The 24,424-nt window shown below is 37.9% G+C and overlaps 2 protein-coding genes across 4 annotated transcripts in view; both read left to right on the top strand.

Moving 5' to 3' along the window:
* The window catches only part of ADAM9 (ADAM metallopeptidase domain 9), a 103,606-nt gene extending 92,640 nt beyond the window's left edge, over positions 1-10,966 (top strand). For both annotated transcript variants that reach the window (XM_067721426.1, XM_067721425.1), the window contains 3 exons: positions 651-738; positions 7,472-7,539; positions 9,482-10,966. In XM_067721426.1, the coding sequence (XP_067577527.1) occupies positions 651-738; positions 7,472-7,539; positions 9,482-9,575 (250 nt within the window). In that variant the 3' untranslated portion in view covers positions 9,576-10,966. The remainder of the gene's footprint in view (positions 1-650; positions 739-7,471; positions 7,540-9,481) is intronic.
* Positions 10,967-12,476: 1,510 nt separating this feature from the next.
* The window catches only part of ADAM32 (ADAM metallopeptidase domain 32), a 164,095-nt gene continuing 152,147 nt past the window's right edge, over positions 12,477-24,424 (top strand). For both annotated transcript variants that reach the window (XR_010939495.1, XM_067721529.1), the window contains exon 1: positions 12,477-12,624. Coding sequence is in view for 1 of the 2 variants with exons in the window: in XM_067721529.1 (XP_067577630.1) it covers positions 12,567-12,624 (58 nt within the window). In the remaining variant the exon portion in view is untranslated. The remainder of the gene's footprint in view (positions 12,625-24,424) is intronic.

Here is a 24,424-nt window from a genome sequence, read left to right as displayed (position 1 = left end):
GGGATCTTAGTTCCCTGAATAGGGGTTGAACCCAGGCCACAGCAGTAGAAGCGCCAAGTCCTAACCACTGGACTGCCAGGGACTTCCCCAGATTTATGTTTCTACCCTTTTTCTTAACTTCAGACTGACCAATCCCTATAGATAATTCCCCAGTCTGCATCTCTGAAATTTTAGTTCCATAGCAATAGCTATCTCCTATACACTTCTACCTAGCTGACTTACTGTCATTTCAGCATGTCTAAATCTTAGCTGACATCTTTCCAGCCAGCTTGTTTGCTCCTCTTGGACTTCCTAATATTCAGAGTGACTACTTCAAACCTAGGAATATGCTTTTACTCCTCTCTGATTTCAGGAAGACTTGAGGAGAGAAGTTGGAGAACACTGGCCCAATTGACCAAACTACATAATTTCTTAGAATTTCAGTTTATTTAATTGTAAAATGAGGTTAATAAAACTTTCTAGTACTCTAAGGATTAAAACTGGGTGAAAGCTAATAAAAATGCCGTAAAAATTTTAGTTGTCTTCATGATCATCATCACCACCACTACCAACAACATTGTTCTGTACTTGGGAAAATGCAAGGTCTATGTAATATATCATGTAGAAATGTTTTAATCTTAATTTAGCTCAAAAGTAATTGTATCTTTCAGGTCAGATGGCAAAAATCAAGCAAAAGTTTCTAGACAGCCAGTGAGTGTTCCTGGACATGCTTCTTCAGTGGCTCCTCCCAGAGAAGTTGTAAGTTTAAATGAAAAATTCTTTTTCTTTACTATATTATGATATCAAAGTTTTAAAGATTAAAAAAATTGTTACATCATATAGGAATAAACATAGATAATTTCCAAAGAATTTAGGAGTGTGGTCTATAGGTAGTCTCTGGGTTAGTTAATGGAATACCAGCAGGGTCCGTGGCTCAGAGGAGATGGGAGAAAACATCTAGTCATTGAGAATGTCTTGCCTTGAAACCAAGCTTGGGAAATGACGTGGGATTTATGCTGTCACTGTTTTCTCCTATGTCTGCTATCCTTCTGTTTTTAATGCCTGGCTTCCCCAGGGCATGTTACTGAAGATCTGGTGCTGAGCTCCTGGAATAATAGGCCTAGTTGTCTCAGCAGTGGGACCAGTAATCACTGTCCTTGGGAGTGTATTAGGGAATACTGGGATAATGATATACTTTTTCTAATATGCATATATCCCTAAGAAATATATAATATTACTTTATCTGCTTTTAAACATTATATGTTTTGCTTGCTATCTTACACATATATCTACAACTTGCTTTTTCCTTTAACATTGCTTTGTGATTTGTCCCTAGCAATACGTGTAGCTCTAATGCATTCATTTTCACTATTGATATTATGTTACATAAATACCACACAGTTTAAAAATCCATTTTTCTATTACTAGTTTCCAATTGTTCATTACTATGAACAAAGCTAAGGTAAACATTCTATATGTTTCTCATGCACATGTGTGAGTTCTAGGACTGTACTAGTACAGTGGTTACTATCCACATGTGGCTATTTAAATTTCATTTTAAATTAAATAAAATTAAGAATTCCATTCCTCATTGACATTTTAAATGCTCGATAGATCATATGTGGCCACTATTGTAGGGACACCACAGACATAGATTGTTTCCATCATTGTAGAAAATTCTGTTAGAGAGCTCTGATCTAGGGGCATACAGGAATTAAATTGCTGGGTTGAAAGGTATGTGAATATTTACTGGAAAATGCCAAATTGTTTTCCAGAAAGGTTACACCATTGGGTGTTGTACTGTCAGTGGTGTATGAGCATTCCTGTCAAACTACATCTTTGCCAACACTTGGTACTGTCAGACTTTTAAAGTCTTTCCAGTTATGTGGAGGTAAGATGATTAGATATCCTTCTAATATGGAAGGATACATATGGAATCTCCCAGTTCTTCTCCCTTTTCCTTTATAAAAAAGAAACAAAACTTGTTATGCCCTTTTTCCCCCTTAACCATATATCTCAGAGATTTTTCCATATCACTACATATATAGGACGATCACACAGTCCCTACATATCCAAGTTAGAAATTATATATGTGTTCTTTTTCGTCTTTGACATATTTTTTTCCTTTTTTATTGTGGTAAAATATACATGCCATAAAGGTTGCCATTTTGACCATTTTTAAGTTTACAATTCAGTGGCATTAATTACATTCACAATGTTGTGCAATCATCGCTGCTACCTATTTCTAAAACTTTTTCATTACCCCAAACAGAAACTCTGTACCCATGAAGCAATAAGTCCCCATCCCCCACACCCTAGCAACCACTATTCTACGTTTTAAAAAATTGAGATATGGGCTTCCCTAGTGGTCTAGTGGTTAAGAATCCGCCTGCCAATGCAGGGGACACGGGTTCGAGCCCTGGTCCGGGAAGATCCCACATGCCTCGCAGCAACTAAGCCTGTGCGCCACAACTACTGAGCACGCATGCCACAACTACTGAAGCCTGCACACCTAGACCCTGTGCTTCGCAACAGGAGAAGCCCCACTTGCTGCAACTAGAGAAAGCCCACGCACAGCGATGAAGATCCAACACAGCCAAAAATAATACATAAATTAAATAAATAAATTTATTAAAAAAATAGTGCAGCCTTGGGGCAGGGTCCTGGTTCCCCCTCAAGGGATATACATAACAAGATCTAAAAAAAAAAAAAATTGAGATATAATAGACATAACATATAAGTTTCAGGTATACAACATGATTCAATATTTGTGTATGGTATGAAATGAGCACCACAATAAGTCTAGTTAACATCCATCACCACACATAGTTACAAATTTTTTTTCTTGTGATGAGAATTTTTAAAGTTTGCTCTCTTAGCAGCTTTCAAATATGCAATGCAGTGTTATTAACTACAGTCACCATGCTGTACATTATATCCCCAGGACTTATTCATCTTATGACTGGAAACTAGTACCTTCTGACCACCTTCATCTGTTTTCACCCATCTCCCTCTCCTGCCTATGTCATTCTGCAACCTGTTCTCTGTATCTAAGAGTTTGGTATTTTTTGGTTTGTTTGTTTGTTTTTAGATTCCACATATAAGTGAGATCATACAGTATTTGTCTTTTCCTGTCTGACTTATTTCACTTAGCCTGAATGCCCTCTAGTCCATCCATGTTGTCACAAATGGCAAGATTTCCTTTTGTTTGGTGGCTGAATAATATTCTTATATATATATGTATGCGCCACAGATGGACACTTAGGCTCTTCCACATGTTGGCTGTTATAAATAATGTTGCAATGAACATGGGGGGGTGCAGATATTTTTACAAGTTAGTGTTCTCATTTTCTTTGGATAAACACCAAGAAATAGAATTGCTGGATCATATGGTAGTTGTGTTTTTAATTTTTTGAGGAACCTCCATACTGTTTTCCATGGTGGCTGTACCAGTTTATTATACATTTGCATCAGCAGTGCACAGAAGTTCCCTGTTTTCCACATCAAAATCAAGGGTTGTAAATTAGTGGTATTTACAGTACCAGTTAGGTACTGTATAGGTTTGGCAATACATTTTTGGAAGATTTTATTTAAAATACATGGACATAGGAAATATGTTACCTTTTAACTAATAGAGTTGATTAGGGCCAAGATAATACTTCATTATTTTTGAATTTAAAAAAATATAATTTTGACGAGGGCCCAGGGAGCCTGCTGAGCTCCCAGGCTGGTCCCATGCCCTCCAAGGCCCCCCCTTCCCTCCCTGGCCACATTGGTTCTGGGGACATAAGAGGGTAGGCCAGGGAGATCAGGAGAAGCAGGTGGGAGGGGCCCTCCCAGACCCCAGACCAGAGGAAAAGGAGAGGAGGGGAGGGCGTTTGCCCTGCCCACACGAGCCCAGAAAGCCTGCTGGGCTCCCAGGTGAGGTCCCCTGCCCTCTGAGACCAGGGGTGGGGGGCACACCTGGGCCCCTTCTGTTCCATTGAGCCTAAGCCCCACCGCCTTACCCCCCATCTTTTACAGCCCCGTGGGTGCTAAGCATAGGCCCTGCCCACCACTCAAATCTCACCCTTGCTTAGGCCCTGCTCTCCACAGCCAAGGCCTTCCCCCCGCCCCTTTTTTCTTTTTTTTTTTTTTCCTTTTCCCTCCTCCTCTTTTTTACTATTGTGATACTGATGTACCTTCTGGTTGTTGATTCATCTATATTTTTATTTTTACATTCTTTCTAATATAACTGTTAGTTTCCTAGCCTAATTTTATTTTTTGCTTTGTTATTGTTCTTTTTCTCTTTTTTTCCACCCCATGTGGCTTGAGGGATCCTGGTTTGCAAGCCTGGCGTTGGGCAGAAGCTCCTGCGGTGGGAGCTCTGAGTCTGCACCACTGGACTAACGGGAACCTCAGACCCCAGGGAATATTCACTGGAGTGAGGTCTCACAGAGTTCCTCATCTCATCACTAAGACCCAGCTCTATCCAATAGCCTACAGACTCCAGTGTTGGGAGCCTCAGGCCAAACAACCAATAAAACAGGAACACAATCCCACTCATAAAAAAAAAGAGAGACAGCAAAAAAATATGTCATAGATGAAGGAGCAAGGTAAAAACCTACAAGACCAAATAAATGAGGAGGAAATAAGTAATCTACCTGAAAAAGAATTAAGAGTAATGATAGTAAAGATGATCCAGAATCTCAGAAACAGAATGGAAGCACAGATTGAGGTAATACAAGAAATGTTTAACAAGGACCTAGAAGAAGTACAGAACAAACAGAGATGAACAGCACAATATCTAAATGAAAAATACATTAGAAGGAATCAATAACAGAATAACTGAGGCAGAAGAATGAATAAGTGAACTGGAAGACAAAATGGTGGAAATACTGCCCTGGAGCAGAATAAAGAAAAAAGAATGAAAAGAATTGAAGACAATCTCAGAGACCTCTGGGACAACACTAAACACACCAACATTCGAATTATAGGGGCTCCAGAAGAAGAGAAAAGAAAGGGTCTGAGAAAATATTTGAAGAGATTATAGTGGAAAACTTCCCTAACATGGGAAAGGAAATAGTCACCCAAGTCCAGGAAGCACAGAGAGTCCCATACAGGATAAACCCTAGGAAAAATACACCAAGACACATATTAATCAAACTAACAAAAATTAAATTCAAAGAAAAAACATTAAAAGCAGCAAGGAAAAACAAAAAATAACATACAAAGGAATCCCCATAAGGTTATCAGCTGATTTTTCAGTGGAAAGTGCAGGCCAGAAGGGAGTGGCAGGATATACTTAAAGTGATGAAAGAGAAAAAGCTACAACCAAGACTACTCTACCCAGCAAGGATCTCATTCAGATTCAATGAAGTCAAAAGCTTTTCAGACAAGCAAAAGCTAAGAGAATTCAGCACCACGAAACCAGCTTTACAACAAATGCTAAAGAAACTTCTCTAAGCGGGAAACACAAGAGAAGAAAAAGACCCACAAAAAAAACCCCCCAAAACAATTAAGAAAATGGCAATAGGAACATACATATCAATAATAACCTTGAATGTAAATGGATTAAATGCCCCAACCAAAAGACACAGACTGGCTGAATGGATACAAAAACAAGACCTGTATATATGCTGTCTACAAGAAACCCACTTCAGACCTAGGGACACATACAGACCGAAAGTGAGGGGATGGAAAACGGTATTCCATGCAAATGGAAATCAAAAGAAAGCTGGAGTAGCAATACTCATATCAGATAAAATAGACTTTAAAATAAAGACTGTTACAAGAGATAAGGAGGGACACTACATAATGATCAAGAGATCAATCCAAGAATAAGACACAACAATTATAAATGTTTATGCACCCAAATAGAAGCACCTCAATACATAAGGCAAATGCTAACAACCATGAAAGGAGAAATCGATAGTAATACAATAATAGTAGGGGACTTTAACACCCCACTTACACCAATAGACAGATCATCCAAACAGAAAATAAATAAGGAAACACAAGCTTTAAATGACACAATAGACCGAATAGATTTAATTGATATTTTTAGGACATTCCACCCAAAAGTGGTAGAATACAGTTTCTTCCCAAGTGCACATGGAACATTCTACAGGATAGATCACATCCTGGGTCACAAAGAAGCCTCAGAAAATTTAAGAAAATTGAAATCATATCAAGCATCTTTTCTGACCACAACACTATGAGATTGGAAATCAGTTATAGGAAAAAAACTGTAAAAAACACAAATACGTGGAGGCTAAACAATACGTTACTAAGGAACCAAGAGATCATGAAGAAATCAAAGAAGAAATAAAAAAAATACACAGAAACAAATGACAATGAAAACATGACGACCCAAAATCTATGGGATGCAGCAAAAGCAGTTCTAAGAGGGAAGTTTATAGCAATTCAATCTCACCCCAAGAAACAAGAAAAATGTCAAATAAACAATACACTTTTAAAACAACTAGGGAAAGAAGAACAAAGAAAACCCAAAGTCAGTAGAAGGAAAGGTGTGGTGAAAACGGAACCCTCCTACACTGTTAGTGGGAATGTAAATTGATACAACCACTATGGAAAACAGTATGGAGGTTCCTTAAAAAACTAAAAATAGAACTACCATATGACCCAGCAATCCCACTGCTGGGCATATACCCTGAGAAAACCATAATTCAAAAAGAGTCATGTACCACAATGTTCATTGCAGCACTATTTACAATAGCTAGGACATGGAACCAAACTAAATGTCCATCAACAGATGAATGGATAAAGAAGATGTGGCACATGATATACAACAGAATATTACTTAGCCAGAAAAAGAAACGAAATTGAGTTATTTGTAGTGAGGTGGATGGACCTATAGTCTGTCATAGTGATGTAAGTCAGAAAGAGAAAACAAATACCATATGCTAACGCATATATATGGAATCCAAAAAAAAAAAAAAAGGTACTGATGAACCTAGTTGCAGGGCAGGAATAAAGAGGTAGACATAGAGAATGGACTTGATGACATGGCGTGGGAGAGCGAAGCTGGGGCAGAGTGAGAGTAGCATCGACATATATACACTACCGAATGTAAAATAGTTGGCTGGTGGGAAGCAGCAGCATAGCACAGGGAGATCAGCTCGGTGCTTTGCGATGACCTAGAGGGGTGGGATAGGGAGGGTGGGAGGGACACGCAAGAGGGAGGGGATGTGGGGACATAGGTGTGCATATGGCTGATTCGCTTTGTTGTGCAACAGAAACTAACACGGTATTGTGAAGCAATTATACGCCAATAAAGATCTATTAAAAATATATACAATCTTAAAAATTAAATATTCTACACTCAGTAGCAAAGACATGTTGAATAAGCGAAGTATTTTAAAATGTCAACATTAATAGTCATCTATTCATAGATTTTTAAATAGATTGATTACTTTTATATGGAAAATAAACTTTATAGAAAATATATTTATGAGTGCACTGTGGTAATAACTTTTTTTTTCCTTTTTAGCCTATATATGCAAACAGATTTCCAGTACCAACTTATGCAGCCAAGCAGCCTCAGCAGTTCCCATCAAGGTCTGAAGTGAATTTGCTTAGATTACTTGACCAGAATAAAACCCAGGGTTAATGTCTAAATAGTTCTCTTGTATTTTTAATTTAATTTAGGACAAGGTATTTGTTGCTAACAGTTTAGATAGAACACAATTTGCAGAAAAACTTTTAAGAGCTTTTATATAAGTTTTGTCATATTAATGCAGTGTCGGAATGAAATTTTAAAGAAGCCCAAACGAGACATTCAACAGCTGCTGTAGCCTTTGGTGTCTGTAAGATTCAGAAGCAACGACCTTTAAAATAACCAGCAATGGGAAATCAGATAGGCTGGACCAGCCTTCTTATTAGGAACAGCTAGAAAAAAGCTAGACAATATAAGAAAATATGTATTTCAAGGCATCAGAAAACTACCAAGGAAGTGAGAGATTATGGGACTATGGTCCAGGAGAGGAAGGCAGTCCAGAGATAATCTCAGCTTTTGGGACCATTTTTCATCCTAGACTGTAAATATCTACCTATTCTGAACGTGAGAGGATAGGAAGCTGAGGAGAGCTTTCAACAAACTCATAGGGATGAGGGGACAAAGACTGGAGCCCTGTCAAGGAGGTGGTACCCTGGCAAATATCCCAGTCTTTGTGTTGGGACCCCGGGGTAAGGGTGAATCAGACCCTCAACTTATTTCCTGCAGTTTTATTATTATTTTTTTAATGTTTGGCCCCCAGTTTAAAAAGCTAGACATATAAGAAAAGAAAATGTGACTAAAACCAAGAAAAGCAGACTCAGAGGGTATGCAATTAATATCAGAGATGGACTTTAAAGTAACTATGACAATTACATCAGCGAATTAATAGTCAAGATTGAGAATTTCAGCACAAAACTAGATGTGCTGGACTTAAAAACCTAAAAAAAGAATTAAATGGAAATTCTAGAACTGAAAACCACAAGAAAAATAAAAGACTCAGTGGATGGGCGTAACATCAGCAAGAAAGGAGAAAATTTATTATAACATTTTGCATCACATAAAATACATCTCACCCCCCCCACCCCGCAAAAGTCCTTCAAATTACAGTTGAATTGCACACTGAGTAGTATCCTCAAGTATAAACTTTATTATGCAGTGAGAGTGTACTGAAATCCACCCGAACCTCAGGAGCAGATTATATAAATAGTGAGACACATACTCACCATGTAAAGTTCTAGTATGTTATTGGAATAGAGGTATACTAGAATTGGATGAAGAAGTTAGGGAAGAGTATCCACAGGTTAAAGCATGAGAACTGAGAAGGACTGGTATAGAAGTCATAGCAGGTTTAATTCTTGGAGTGGAAATTATATTTGAGAGAGCTGGAATTTCAGTTCTATGTATGTATGTAAGGTTTATACTTAGTTGTGATTTGCTCCCCTTAAATCCTAACAGTACAGGAGGTAATTCACATAGTATCTTCAGTTGTCTTTTACAATTTGTCTTTTCTATTTCATGTACTGTCCTTTTTTTTTTTTGTGGTACGCGGGCCTCTCACTGTTGTGGCCTCTCTTCGTTGTGGAGCACAGGCTCCGGACGCGCAGGCTCAGCGGCCATGGCTCACGGGCCCAGCCGCTCCGCGGCATGTGGGATATTCCCGGACCGGGGCATGAACCCGCGTCCCCTGCATCGGCAGGCAGACTCTCAACCACTGCGCCACCAGGGAAGCCCCTCATGTACTGTCCTTTTTAAACACATATACACCAGCACCTTTGTACATTATTGGTTATATACTAGCATGACTTTAAGGTAGTTACTCCATTTTAGACTCCGATTGGAGACTTTTAACCATTACATATCCGATTCATAATGATCTCAGAATATAAGGTACCCTTAAGAATTGTCAGTGATGTCAAGAATGGTGTTATGTTGGGCTTGTAATGAAGGTAGAATTATTTCATATGGTTGAAGCATACGATTAACTGTCTTTCTTCCCCCTCACAGGCCGCCTCCACCACAACCGAAAGTATCATCTCAGGGAAATTTAATTCCTGCTCGTCCTGCTCCTCCACCTCCGTTATATAGTTCCCTCACTTGATTGTTTTTTTTTTTTTTTAACCTTTCATTTTGCAGACATCTTCAGGGAACTGAGCTAATACTTTTTTTTTCCTGATATTTTCTTGAAAAACCTTTCTTCCTGCTGCAATTATGAATGAAAACAAAATACCACCAAACAAACTTTGTTAATACAGAAAAACAGAACTTGAGTAGTGGGAAATGAGAAACAGAAGAAATGCAGTAAAGCCAGGGAATTTAGAATACATTTTCATTTCCATTACTGAATACATTTTATTCGGTCATCTGTGAGGTTAATGCACGTGACATGGATTATGTTATTTGAACACGTTACTGTAGTGATTTTCAAATTAACTGTATTGGTTTAAGTTTTGTCATTATGTGCTTAAATGTAATTCTGAATTTTGACCTTAGTTATCATTAATGTAGTTTCTGATTGAACATGTAATAATCTAATACCTGTGAAAACTAATTAGCTGTCAATTAATATCTAATATTTTTAATCTTGCACAGACTAATAATCATCACACACTAGAATTTTGTGTATCTCATTCACTACATGAATAAAGGAATACTCTGTCTTCAGAAGAATGCACAAAATACAGAATTAAGATGCCATAATATAAATTTAAAAGTGCAAAAACACACTAAAAGTGTGTATGTGTATACTTACACACAGTTATTATCTTCCATTTTAATGAACATTCTATGGATATATGATTCTGTGGATTCTATGGCTAATAGATTCTGTGGGTCTATCAATGGATAATGAATATTAGAAAAGTTAATTTAATAATAGAATTTCTATTATGAATCATGTTAAAGCATAGCATCCTTTTACAATAGCATTATTTTAAATTAATTATAAACTTTAAGGTACGAAGTATTTAATAGAACTAATCAGATACGCTGTTGATTCTTGGCTGTAATAAAAAGCAGGAACAATTATAATATCTTCAATCAATTGAGCTATCATAAAACCACTTGAGAATTTCATAAGCACTTTAATTTTAAGTCCAAAATCTGAAACTTCAAAGATTGCTATTAATATAATTTAGAATGTTTACATTTACTAAGGTGTGCTTGATAATGTCTCTGTTGACACTAATATTTTTAAAGAAATTAGGCTGGAGAAAGGAAGGAAGAAAAAGTTTTCTTAGATAAGTGCAAAAAAGTTAGTGGTATCTGTGAGTTATTGTCCCAGCTATGATAAAAAAATGAATTTTTACTGTGGAAGAAATGGTATGAATGATAAAAATTTAAGCACCTAAATTTTTTTGGTAATTTTTCATAATAAAGTTTATTAATAAGTTTATTAACTGAATTTCTTTAGTTTTTAAAAAATTTTTGGTTTGTGTATACATACATATACAAACATAAGATTTACAATAAATAAAATACTTGAAATTCTGATTTGTGTTGCCCAGTAATTTCTTAAATACTCAGCTATTTATAACCTTATTAATTAAAACATTATACTAATTTTCCAGACTTCTGCCAAATTGTGAACAGTGGCTTTTTGTTAAAAAGAAAAACAGATTGGTTTTGAAGAAGACACATATCTGTCTTCTGAAGATGGTACATTATTTTAACAATCAGGTACATATTAAAAATTGTAAACAGTCCCAAATAAAGATTCTTCATTTCAATTTAAATCTCTGAATGAATTAATATACAACCAAAAATGTTTGTGTTTGTCACTGAGATAGTCCCACAGTTTTTGCACAGCTTTGCAATTGTCATTCATATCACTGAAATTTCACAGTTGGTAATATATTAACTATGCAACTTAAAACTTTTTTCAGAATTAGATAATTCCTTGGATCTTTGAATATTTAGAAAGCTTTTCTAAAAGACTGTTGATCAGTCTGAACTTCTTTTGCTTTTATATATATTTTTACATATTTTACATTCTTTTCACTTAGGTTTGTCCTTGATTTATCTTGGATTGTTATTAAAAATTGTAAAATTTCTTGGTCATAGATGCCACTTAAAAATTTGAAAATATTAAAGGTAGTCTTTGCCATCTGCTAAAGATGTTTTAATAATCAAGGATAAATTGTATGTAACTTTGGTGTTGCTGTGTGACTGTGTTCACAAGCTTATTACCTTGTTCGAGGTATCGCATTTTCCCTTTCTATCAGGCAGCTGCCTGGGTCTCTAACCATCTAGTAAAACATGATCTAGGTTTTCTAAGCACAGATCAGATTTTATTAAATTCTATAAATGTTTACTGAAACTCTACCATGTTGCAGGTACCACAGTACATCATTAGGTCCTGTGATATATAAGTTCTGGATGAGACATGCCTCCCATTATAGAGAGAGCCATATACACAAGTAAGAATGACATAAAGTCTGCTTTTTAAAAGATTTAAACAGGAAAGGTTGCGGAGAAGGAAATAACAAAGAAGTGAAATACACAGCCTGGTTACAAAGTGTATTTGGGCAGTGGGTATGGAAAAAAACCATAGCAGGTACTTTCCGAAGATACCATAATCTACTCACTTTTCCCTTTCTTGGAATCGTTTTAAAATCTATCTGGATTTTTGTTGTTGTTGTTGTTTTAATTAAAAGACCTCAGCTTTAGGAAATATGAATGTATAATTCGTGTGTGTGTGTGTGTGTGTGTGTGCGCGCGCGTGTGCGTATGCGCATAGTGTTAAATTCACCAAGTAGTGTCTGATACAAAACAGCGCACAATAAATGTTAGTTCTTTTAGGTCCATCCACACGAAGCAAAAAGTTTGTGGGGGACGATGACCGCGACGGAGAGGGCTGGGGTGGTCGGGGACCTCCAGATAACTGGCCATCGGGTAGAGCGGACTGCTGGGAAAAGAACTTCCTGCGGATCCGGACGCACGACTATAAAGGGAGGCGTGCCCTACAGGCGATTGGTGGACTGGGCGCTGAGTACCGGGCGCTCCGGTAGGTGCCGCAGCTTCGCGAGAACGGCGCTCACGAACGGCCAACGCAGTAGGGTTGAAGTCTCCGCTGGAAGACAGGAGTCACGAAATGTTCCGCCTAATGATGTTGCTAGCGGGGCTCCGTGGCTTGCTAACGTCAAGACCCGGTAAGCCCGAGGATGCCCTGTTTGTTACTCCGGTAGGGGGAGGAGGAAGATTTTTCTTTTCCTTCTTTAAACGCGTACCTGCTTGGGTCAAACTGCGCCTCGACTCGATTGAGAACTCGGCGCCCTTCCCTGCTTTTAGGTTTCTTTTGCCAGTCAGGAAACCGGGCAGTTTTTAGGCGCTCCGTAGGGATACAGAACTGACTCACGAGAGAGGAAGATACTTTTAATAAGCTTAAGGACTAAATCTCTGACGCCCTGACTCTCTGAATCTGGGTTTGGGGCAGCCGTTTATGGAGGTCTGTTAGGCACTCACAAAACTACCTCACAATTTCTTGCGCTCAGAAGCACCCCAGAAACTTCATGAACTCTACTCAAACTCCAGAAAACTGTGTCTCCTCAGATATCATCTGTTCCAGTATAATTTGTCCTGCATTCAGTAACTTGTCCTGCAATACCAAAAAAATATTCTATTGCTGACATTGTGACAATACGGGGAACAGTTACAGAGAGTCCTCAAAATTTTAAAATATATTAGGGGGGGATTTAGATGCAAGTAAAATTTTAAGATATGTTCTTATTTTCCTTCCCTTTTTATACACTGTTCTGAATCTTCCCATTCTGTGTCAGTACATGGAATATCTTGTCTTCTCCTCCCCCATCTGCATAGTGTTCTGTGGCTTGGGGGTACCACAATTTAGCAGCCAGTTCTCTTATTAAAGGACTGTTGGATTGTTTCCAGTCATTTTGCTGTTACATGCTACACTGCTGAACTCGGACGTTCCCCCCACAAAATACCCTAGAGCGGGTGGCTTAAACAACAGAGATTTATTTTCTCACAGTTCTGGAGGCAGGAAGCCTGAAATCAGGGTGCTCTCATAGTGGGGATCTGGTGAGGTCTCTCTTCCTGGCTAGTAGACCGTTCCCTTCTTGCTGTGTACTCACGTGACCTCTTCTTTGTGAGCAGAGAGAAGGAGCAAACTCACTTGTCTCTTCTTACAAAGGCGTGAAACCCATCATGAGAGATCCATCTTCATGATCTCATCTAACCCTGATTACCTCCCAAAGATCCCATTGCTGAATACCATCACATTGGGGGTTAGGGCTTCCAATAGGAAAGCTGGGGCCGGGGGACACATCTTCACCATAACACCTGCAACATTTAAATACAGTGTTTCTGAAACTTTTCGGAATGTTTCTTTCAGCAAAGAAATGAACAAAAATGTAACAATTATGGAAGTTCTCAGAGAGCTTTTATGTTCTGCTTATATTCGTCAGTATTTGTCATATTAGAAATTAATGTAGAAATTTAAGAATTTTAATTAATTCATTAAAAAATAACAGTAATGTTACTGAACTCAGGTTTGGCTGCTCGAAAGCCAGTACTCGAGAGACAGGTATTGGTAGGAAAGGAAAGGTTGCTTCATTCAGGAGGCTGGCAACCTGGGGAGAAGGTAGACTCGTGTCCAAACACCAGCTTGGTTGTTGATCAGGGGGCAAGAGCTTTGAAAGGGGAGTTTCAGGGATGTATAGGCAGAGGGAGGGGGCTACGACTTGCAGAACAGCACAGTCAGCTCCCGCAGTCATGAAATTGGTCATGTGGTGGTCTGATCAGCGTCATCTTGATTGTTTTAAGTTCAGTTAATCTTCAGTTCCAGGGTTGGTTCCCATTTCCTTGAGGCCAGTTCTTGGAATTGTGCAAGATGGAGCACCTTATGTCTTGGCTGCAGTCTGGTCATCACGTAGTTAACTTCTCCCACCTGGTGAGGGTTTCAGTGTCTGCAAAACAGCTCAAAGGACATGGCTCAGAATATTATCTATAGCTCTTGAAGAGGAACTAAAGGTCCTTGACTTTGTTTAATGGCTAAACTATTATTATTTTGTCTTGTTTGACTGCTTTCCTTTGGTTCTGCATTTTTTTTCCACTTCTCTGAATTTATTCTTTGACTAAAGTTTTTCTACAGACAAGAGGCAGGCAGAGGACATTGGATGTGTGTGTGTGGGGGGTCTGTCCTGGGAAAGCCCCATAGGGTCCCACTCAATTACAGTAATAGACCTATTATATGTTAATGTAAGTAACACATTTAAAAAATAAAAACTATATTTTCCAAAACAAAGAATTTAGAGTGGCATTGTTTTACATTTTGTGAATCTCTTTAAGGTTTGGTTTAATAGATGACAGCTAGATTCTCATATCTACTTCTGCATTCAGTCTGTTGCCAAATGTTTTGTTTGAAGTATATGAAAAAATTCCAGCTTATGTAGTTGGAAAAGGGAGTAGTTTAGGAGCCTTTTCAGGTAATTACCAGTGTTCCTCTTTGGATGCTGCACCAAATACACACGTGATAAATGGTAAAGTTTAGTTGCAATGTGGAATCTAAAACATACCAATGAATTTTTCTTAATATGTTATGTTAAAATCCATTGGTCTATTTTGAACTTTAATGGATATTTTACCCATTTGCTTTTTTTTAATACATTACCTTTGTTTTTTTCTTTTTTAACATCTTTACTGGAGTATAATTGCTTTACAAAGGTGTGTTAGTTTCTGCTTTATAACAAAGTGAATCAGCTATACATATACATATATCCCTATAGCTCCTCCCTCTTGTGTTTCCGTCCCACTCTCCCTATCCCACCCCTCTAGGTGGTCACAAAGCACTGAGCTGATCTCCCTGTTTTACATTTGGTAGTGTATATATGTCCATGCCACTCTCTCACTTCGTCCCAGCTTATCCTTCCCCACCCCCGTGTCCTCAGTCCATTTTCTACGTCTGTGTCTTTATTCCTGTCCTGCCTCTAGGTTCTTCAGAACCTATATATATATATATATATATATATATATATTTTAGATTCCATATATGTGTGTTAGCATATGGTATTTGTTTTTCTCTTTCTGACTTACTTCACTCTGTATGACAGATGCTAGGTCCATCCACCTCAGTACAAATAACTCAGTTTCGTTTCTTTTTATGGCTGAGTAATATTCCATTGTATATATGTGCTACATCTTCTTTATACCTTTGTTTTAAAATTATTTTAAATTGTGGTAAAATATACAAAACATAAAATTTACCATCTTCAACCATTTTAAAAATGAATAAACTTTATTTTTTAGAGTGTTTCAGGTTCATAGCAAAACTGAGAGAAAGGTACAGAGATTTCTCACATACCCCTGTCCCCACACCTGTACAATCTCTGCTCTAGGCGTCCTGCTCCACAGTGGTATGTTTGTTAGAATTGATGATCCCACACTGATACATCATTATCACCCCAAATCTATAGTTTACCTTAGGATTCACTCTTGCTGTTTTACATTTTGTGGAATTTGACAAATGTATAATGACATGTATCCCCCAGAGTAGTTTTGCAGCCCTAAAAATCCTCTGTGCTTTACCTGTTCATCTCTCCCTTTCCCCTAAGTCCTGGCAACCACTGATCTTTTTGCTGTCTCCATAGTTTTGCCTTTTCCAGAATGTCATATAGTTGGAATCTTAGAGTATGTTGCCTTTTTCAGATTGGCTTCTTTCACTTAGTAATATGCATTTATGGTTCTTCCATGTCTTTCCAGGGCTGCATAGCTTATTTCTTTTTAGCAGTGAGTGATATTCCATTGTCTGTATATACCAGTTTACTTATCCATTTACCTACTAAAAGACATCTTGGTTGCTTTCAAGTTTTGACAGGTATGAGCAAAGCTACCATAAATATCTGTGTGCAAGTTTTTGTGTGGACATAAGTTTTCAACTCCTTTGGGTAAATACCAAGGAGTGCTATTGCTGGATCATATGGTAAGGATATGTTTAGTTTTTAAAGTTAGTGTCTTTTTGCTTCAGTACGAAGAACTCTCTTTAACATTTCTTGTGAGGCCATTGTAGTGGTGATGGACTCTAACTTTTTTAAGGAAATTCTTTATCTCTCCTTCAATTCTGAAGGACATCTTTCCTGGGTATGGTATCCTTAGGTGGAATTTTCTTTCTTTCAGTACTTTGAATATACTATCCCACTCCATTCTGGCCTGCAAGGTTTCTGCTGAAAAATTCACTGATAGTCTTATGGGAGTTCCTTTGTACAAAACAAATTGTGTTTCTCTTGCTGCTTTTTTTTTTTTTTTTTTGCGGTATGCAGACCTCTCACTGCTGCGGCCTCTCCCATTGCGGACCACAGGCTCTGGATGCGCAGGCCCAGCGGCCACGGCCCACGGGCCCAGCCACTCCGCCGCATGTGGGATCCCCCCAGACCGGGGCACGAACCCGCGTCCCCTGCATTGGCAGGCGGACTCCCAACCACTGCGCCACCGGGGAAGCCCCTCTCTTGCTGCTTTTTTTTTTTAAATTTCTATTTTATTTTATTTTATTTATTTCTTTTAACATCTTTATTGGGGGTATAATTGCTTTACAATGGTGTGTTAGTTTCTGCTTTATAACAAAGTGAATCAGTTATACATATACATATGTTCCCATATCTCTTCCCTCTTGTGTCTCCCTCCCTCCCACCCTCCCTATCCCACCCCTCCAGGCGGTCACAAAGCACCGAGCCGATAGCCCTGTGCCATGCGGCTGCTTCCCACTAGCTGTCTACCTTACATTTGTTAGTGTATTTATGTCCATGCCTCTCTCTCGCCCTGTCACAGCTCACCCTTCCCCCTCCCCATATCCTCAAGTCTGTTCTCCAGTAGGTCTGTGTCTTTATTCCTGTCTTACCCCTAGGTTCTTCATGACATTTTCTTTTAATCAAAACTACAATGAGATATCATCTCACACCAGTCAGAATGGCCATCATCAAAAAATCTAGAAACAATAAATGCTGGAGAGGGTGTGGAGAAAAGGGAACACTCTTGCACTGCTGGTGGGAATGTGAATTGGTTCAGCCGCTATGGAGAACAGTATGGAGGTTCCTTAAAAAACTACAAATAGAACTACCATATGACCCAGCAATCCCACTCCTGGGCATATACCCTGAGAAAACCATAATTCAAAAAGAGTCATGTACCAAAATGTTCATTGCAGCTCTATTTACAATAGCCCGGAGATGGAAACAACCTAAGTGCCCATCATCGGATGAATGGATAAAGAAGATGTGGCATATATATATACAATGGAATATTACTCAGCCATAAAAAGAAATGAAATTGAGCTATTTGTAATGAGGTGGATAGACCTAGAGTCTGTCATACAGAGTGAAGTAAGTCAGAAAGAGAAAGACAAATACCGTATGCTAACACATATATATGGAATTTAAGAAAAAAAATCTCTTGCTGCTTTTTAAGAGTTTCTCTTTGTCTTTAATTTTTGGCAGTTTAATTATAACCTGTCTCAGTGTAGTTCTCTTTAATTTTTTTTTTTTTTTTGGTTTTCTTTGAGCTTCCTAGATTAGGATGTCTATTTTTCTTTTCTGTTTTTGCCAGGTGAGAGAAGTTTTTAGCCATTATTTCTTTAAATAAGCTTTCTGCCCTCTACCCCCACTCCTTCTCCTTCTGGGACTTCTATAATGTGGATACTGGTCTGCTTGATGGTGTCCCATAAATCCTTTAATCTGTCTTCACTCTTTTTCATTCTTTTTTTTAATTTTAATTTTTTGCTCCTCTGATTGGATGAATTCTATTGCTCTGTCTTCAAGTTTGCTGATCCTTTCTTTCACTTAATCTAGTCTGATGTTGAAACCCTCTATTGAAAGTTTCAGTTCAGTTATTGTATTCAGCTCTATGATTTCTATTTTGTACTCATTCTAACCATTTTTAAGTGTACAGTTCAGTGGCATTAAATACATTCACTTTGTTTTGCCATCACCATCGTCCATCTCCAGAATATTTTTTTTTATTCTTCCCAGACTGAAACTCAGTACCCATTTAACACTAATTCCTCATTCTTCCCTTCCCCCAGCTCTTGGCAACCACCATTCTACTTTCTGTCTCCATGGATTTGACTGCTCTAGTTTCCTCATGTAAGTGGAGTTATGCAGTATTTTTCTTTGTGACTGACTTCTTTCACTTAGCATAATGCCCTCAATGTTTATCCATGTTGTAGCATGTGTCAGAATTTTCTCCTTTTATTCTGACACATGAATAGCATTCCATTGTGTGAAATACATATGGAAAAATACATATTTCATTTTGTTTATCCATTCATCTGTTGATGGATACTTAGGTTGCTTCTACCTTTTGGATATTATGAATAATGCTGCCATGAACATGTATGTACCTGTACTTGTTTGAGTCCCTGCTTTTAATTCTTTTGGGTATATGTACAGAAGTAGAGTTGCTGGATCATACAGTGATTCTATTTTTAATTTTTTAAGGAACTGTTACATTGTTTTCCGTACTGGCTGTGCAATTTTACATTTCTACCAGCAGTGCACAAGGGTTACAGTTTCTCCACGTTCTTCCTAATACATGTTATTTTACTTTTATATTTTAATGATTATAGTCTTCCTAATGGTTATGACAGGGTATCTCATTGTGGCTTTGATTTGTATTCCCCTGATAGTTAGTGATGTTGAGCATCTTTTCATATGCTTATTGGCCATTTGTATATCTTTTTTGGAGAAATGAGTATTGAAGTCCTTTGCCCATTTTAAAGATTAGGTTGTTCATTTTGTTGAGTTACAAGAGTTCCTTTTATATTCTGGATACTAGACTTTCAGACAAATGATTTGCAAATATTTTTTTTCATGCTGTAGGTTGTCTTCACTTTCTTGGGAGTGTCCTTTGACTCACAAAAGTTTTAAATTATGATGGAATCTAATTTTGTTGCTCATGGTTTTAGTGTCATATCTAAGAATCCATTGCCAAATCTAAGGTCATGTATATTTACTCCTATCTTTTCTTCTAAGAATTTTATTGTTTTAGCTCTTATGTTTATGTCATTGATCCATTTTGAGTTAATTTTCGTACACAGTGTGAGGTAGGGTTCCAACTTTATTTATTTACATTCATTCTGGTTTCTTTTTATTAACTATATCGTGCCCCTGTTTATTCCTAATAATGCTTTTTTCCTCCTTTGAGTCTATTCATGCTAATGTTAACATAGGTATGTCAGCTTTCCTTTGGCTAATATTTGCTGTGAACATATTTTTTCCATCCTTTTATGTGGCAAAGTCCCCAGTGCTCACTAAGTATCCATCTTCTTGCCTACATTTCTGAGCCTTTTTCCATTTAGTGTGGGGCAGTTTAAATACTATTGCTCGTGGGGTTGAGAAGAAGTGATTTGCATCACTTTAGATCAAGGCAATTGAGAGCTGGTATTTCTCTTCTATATTTCTTTTCTGATGCCAGATTTACCTTAGAAGCTATGAGCTGAGTTTATGGTGTTACCACTTGGAGGGAGCTTGGATCTCTGAGTTACTATTTGAATGAGAGCTCCTGGTGACTCCCATCATATTTTGCATGAAAAACAAAGAAACTTTTATTGTGTTAAGCCACCAAGATTTCAAGGTTTATTTATTGCCATTCCATAGCCTGGTCAGCCTCAGTTGACTAATATAGAGATTGGAGCTTTGAAGTGGTGTGCTGCCATGATAAACTTAAAATATATGCCTTTGACTTTGCTGCTGGGTATTGATGGGTAGCAGGTGACAAGAAATGGAAACCACCTGGAAAAAATGGAAATCAATGACAAGAAGTGACAGAACATTTGGTAAAAACTGTAGGACAGACTACATTCTGTAGAAGTTAGATAAGAGATTGTTAGCCGTGGAAGTTGGTTTCATTACTCAATTTTGTCAAAGTGTTAAGAGAAAGAGATAATCTCAGGAAACAGTTGACCAGTTTGCAAATCGAATTAATAGGGAATAAATCCAGAAATTTGGGGCCTTTCAGGACTTTAAAGGGTGACCAGTTCCAGATTTCAAATAGTAAGAAATGGAATTTTAAAAGGTTTGAGCAGTGAAACGTCAGTAAAAACTCTCAGTTAGAGAAAATTACTCAGGTTAGCACTGCAGTCAAGGGTGTGGCCTTACATTATATTTTTTTAGACTGACTTATGGTTGCCATCACTTAGTTGAGAGAGAGAGAGGTGAGAGAGGAGGGAAGGAGAAATAGGAGTTAGGCCAAGAAATTACAGGATGAGAGAAAATATTTGTAAATGATTTGTCTGAAAAGGGTCTAGTATCCAGAAAATAAAGGGCAAAGAAATAAAGCAGATTTGAAAATTATGACTTTAAAAAGTTTTATATGTGTTTTAATTGCATGACAAAGTTACTGAAGACGACTAGATGAGAAACTTCTACGTTTTTGATGGTAGTGTACTGCCAAAGGAACTTCAAACTAGATTATACAAGCTTTTGACTATTTGAGAATTAACACAACTCTTGAGCCCTTTACTTCCAGGAAGTAAACTGGAAAAGCCATGCTACTTTCAAGGAGAGTATATTTGTATTTAAGTCTTTTATAATATTTTATGCTTTCTGTTTACTATACTTTTTATTTGATATCATTAAAAATCTTATTTCCTGTCTTATGTGTTTTTCTGATTTTAATGTAACATGTATAATTGACTTAGAGTCTACAATTAAGCAACATGTCTTCTTCTAAAAACGACAATGACCTTGGAAAGTTGTCAGACACTGCCTTTATCATCCTACATGTTACTCTTATTTCGTATTTACTGCCACTTTTATGTATTGTTTCCCAAATGAGTCATCATCTTTATTGTTACTTAGATTTATCCACAAGTTTATAGCTTGACTTGCTTACCTTCTTTCTAGCACCCTACTCTTTCCTTCTTAGTATCTTTTTCGTCAAGAGTTTGAGTGGTAAATCGTCTGTTTACTTGAAAATGTCTTTATGTCTCCCTCACTGTTGAATGACAATTTAGTTTGATATCCAATTTCAGACTGACAGTTGTTTTTCCAGTAGCACTTGGAGAATGTTACTCCATTGCTATTTGGCCTGCATGTTATTAACTTTTTTTTTTTAATTATGAGGATTTCAAATAAATGCAAAAATAGAAGAATAAAGAACTCAGGTTCAACAGTTATAAACTCGTGGTTAATTCTGTTTCTTTTCTACGTTCCCTACCACTTCCTCTATTCTCATATTATTTGGAGCAAATTATAGACTTTATATCATTTCGTGTCTAAGCATTTCAATATATATTGCTAAATGGCCAGAAAATATAACCACAGTATCATGATCATGGCTTAGAAATTAACAATTTCTTCTATCACCCAATATTCAGTCTGTGTTCAAATTTTCAATTGTTTCATGAGTGTAATAAGTTTCCTTACAGTTTGTAATCACCTAGAAAATAATGTCCATGCATTGTTTGAATCAGCATACAAAAGATCTGCTCATTGAATTGGCTCCTTCCCTACTCGATTTTATTTAGTCTATGGCTTTTAGTACCATGTCGATACTGATAACTCCAAATTTATATTTCTTCTCCTGCACTCTCTTAGGCAGCCTGTGAGATGGCTACCAATGTTTCCCACATCCTGGTAATCACGCCCTTGTGTAATCCCCTCCTCTTAAATGTGAGCTGTGTGTTTTTTGTTTTTTGGTTTTTTTGGGGGAGTACGCGGGCCTCTCACTGTTGTGGCCTCTCCCGTTGCAGAGCACAGGCTCCGGACACGCAGGCTCAGTGGCCATGGCTCACGGCCCTAGCCGCTCCGCAGCACGTGGGATCTTCCCGGACCAGGGCACGAACCCATGTCCCCTGCATCGGCAGGCGGAGTGAGCTGTGTTTTATGGTTTGTTTTTAGTGAATAAAATGTGGTCAGGATCATGGGATGTCTCTTGTGAGATTAGGGTACAGAAAAACTGTGTCTTTTGTCCTGGGTGCCCGCTTTCAGTCTCTCTTTTTCTGAGCCCTTGTTCTGAGGGAAGCAAGTTGTCATATTGTGAGAAGCCTTATGGAGAGGCCTGTGTGGCATGGAACTGAGCTTTCTCATTAACAGCCTGGTAAGACCCAATGCCTGCCAACAGCTAAGTGCATGAGCCTTGAAGTGGATCCTATGCTAGTCAAGCCTTGAAATGGTCGCAGCCCTGGCCTACAGTTTGACTGTCGCTTTGTGAGAGTCTGAGCCAGAGGCATTCGGTTAAGCTGTGCCCAGATACCTGACCTAAGGACACTAGTGATTAATAAATGTTCCCTATTTTAAGCTGCTAAATTTTGGGATAATTTGTTATGCAGCAATAGATAACTAACACACCATCCTTCAGCCTATTCTCAACATAAAGTTTTCTTGTTAAAATCTAAGTCAGCTCATGTCCGCCCTCTGCTCAGAATCTTTCAGTGGTTTCTTATCTCACCAAGAATGAAAATTAAAGTGCTAACTCTGACCTGTAATGCCCTACAGGATCTCAGCAGCTTGTCCCCTCTCTGGCCTCACCCCTTACTCTCTTCCTCACTGCTCATGCTAATCCAACCACAGTAGCTCCCTTGCTGCTTTTCAGACATGCCAGGCAGTTCCTCCCAAAGACCTTTGCGCTTGATCCTTTTTCTTCCTGGGGTGATCTGCCAGAGATATTCATTTGTTCCCCTCCTCACCTTCTTCAGTTCTGTGCCCAGATGCCATCTTCTCAGTGAGCCCTATTTAAGACTGAGCTTCACCTTCATCAGCCTCTGTTCTAGAACATGATTCTATGGGCTGGTGGGGCTGTTGCTCTGGTTTGGACTGGCTTAGGTAGTCTGTGGCGCATCGGTGCTCTTTCCTGGATCTGTCATCCGCTCCTGAGTTGGTTGGCAGCTGGATGATCCAGATGGTCTCACGCACTGGTCTGTCTGTTGGACTGTGTTCAGCTAGGGTGCCTTGGCTCCCTTTCACATAGACTCTCACCCTCCTGCAGGACAGCTCAGGCTTGTTTACATGTGGTTTCAGGATTCCAAGGCAGTGAGAGGCCAAGCCACAGTGCACAGGCACTTTTCAGGTTTGCTTCTGTTACATTCGCTATTGTCTAATTGACCAGAGTAAGTTACATGGCTAAGTCTGGAGTTAGTTCCTAAGAAGTATACCAATGGGAAAGAATACTTCCTATTGTATCTGTCACATCTGATTTCTGTTTTAGAGTTTTTCTAGAATCTCTCAACAATGATCACACTTCCATCATTAGCTTACCTTCCAGAAAATTGTTTGAGACTCTTAGCTGATGGTAGCATCTTTCCTTTGTCCACTTTTAGAGGGTTCTCACTGAGAGAAGAGGTAAACATGTAGTGAGTTAGCCACCTTTAATCATAAATCATATTATGGATGTTAATCCTTTGGCTTTTATACTTTGTATTTTCTTACAATCTTTCCTGCATCTTTAAAGATTTTAAAAAGATTTCTATGTATGCAAATATATTTATCTTTTCCTTTAAGACTTCTGGGCTTTGACTCTTAATCGATTTTGAATATATATGTATTTATGTACATATTATATATAGAAACATATAAATACATTTTATCTACTCTTTATATATATACATATGTATGAACCCAACTTAATTACTTTTCAAATGGATGTTCAGTCTTCCTGCCGCTATCCATTGGCTATATTTCCCCCAGTGATTTGAAAGCCTACCTCCTCATATATCCTATTTCATTAATTTTTTTTGATGATGCCTATTTCAGTTGATTTAATTATAGTAGTTTAGAGTTTTTCTATTGATTCTCTAAGAACTTTTAAGGAGATAGTTATATCGTTCGCAAATAATGACATACTGTTTTTTCCTTTCCAACATTTATGCCCTTCTTTCTTGTTATCATTTTATCATATTAATGAGGGCATTCAGAACATTTTTGAAAATGGCAGTGATAATAGACTTTGTTACCTAGTTTTATTTGAATTTCTCTGTAGTATTTCATAATTTACAATTTTTAATGT

The sequence above is a fragment of the Pseudorca crassidens genome, chromosome 21 (assembly GCF_039906515.1).
Source record: "Pseudorca crassidens isolate mPseCra1 chromosome 21, mPseCra1.hap1, whole genome shotgun sequence".
Taxonomy (NCBI): domain Eukaryota; kingdom Metazoa; phylum Chordata; class Mammalia; order Artiodactyla; family Delphinidae; genus Pseudorca; species Pseudorca crassidens.
The sequence above is the reverse complement of the archived record's forward strand: the minus strand, read 5'-3'. Positions and strand labels throughout refer to the sequence as shown.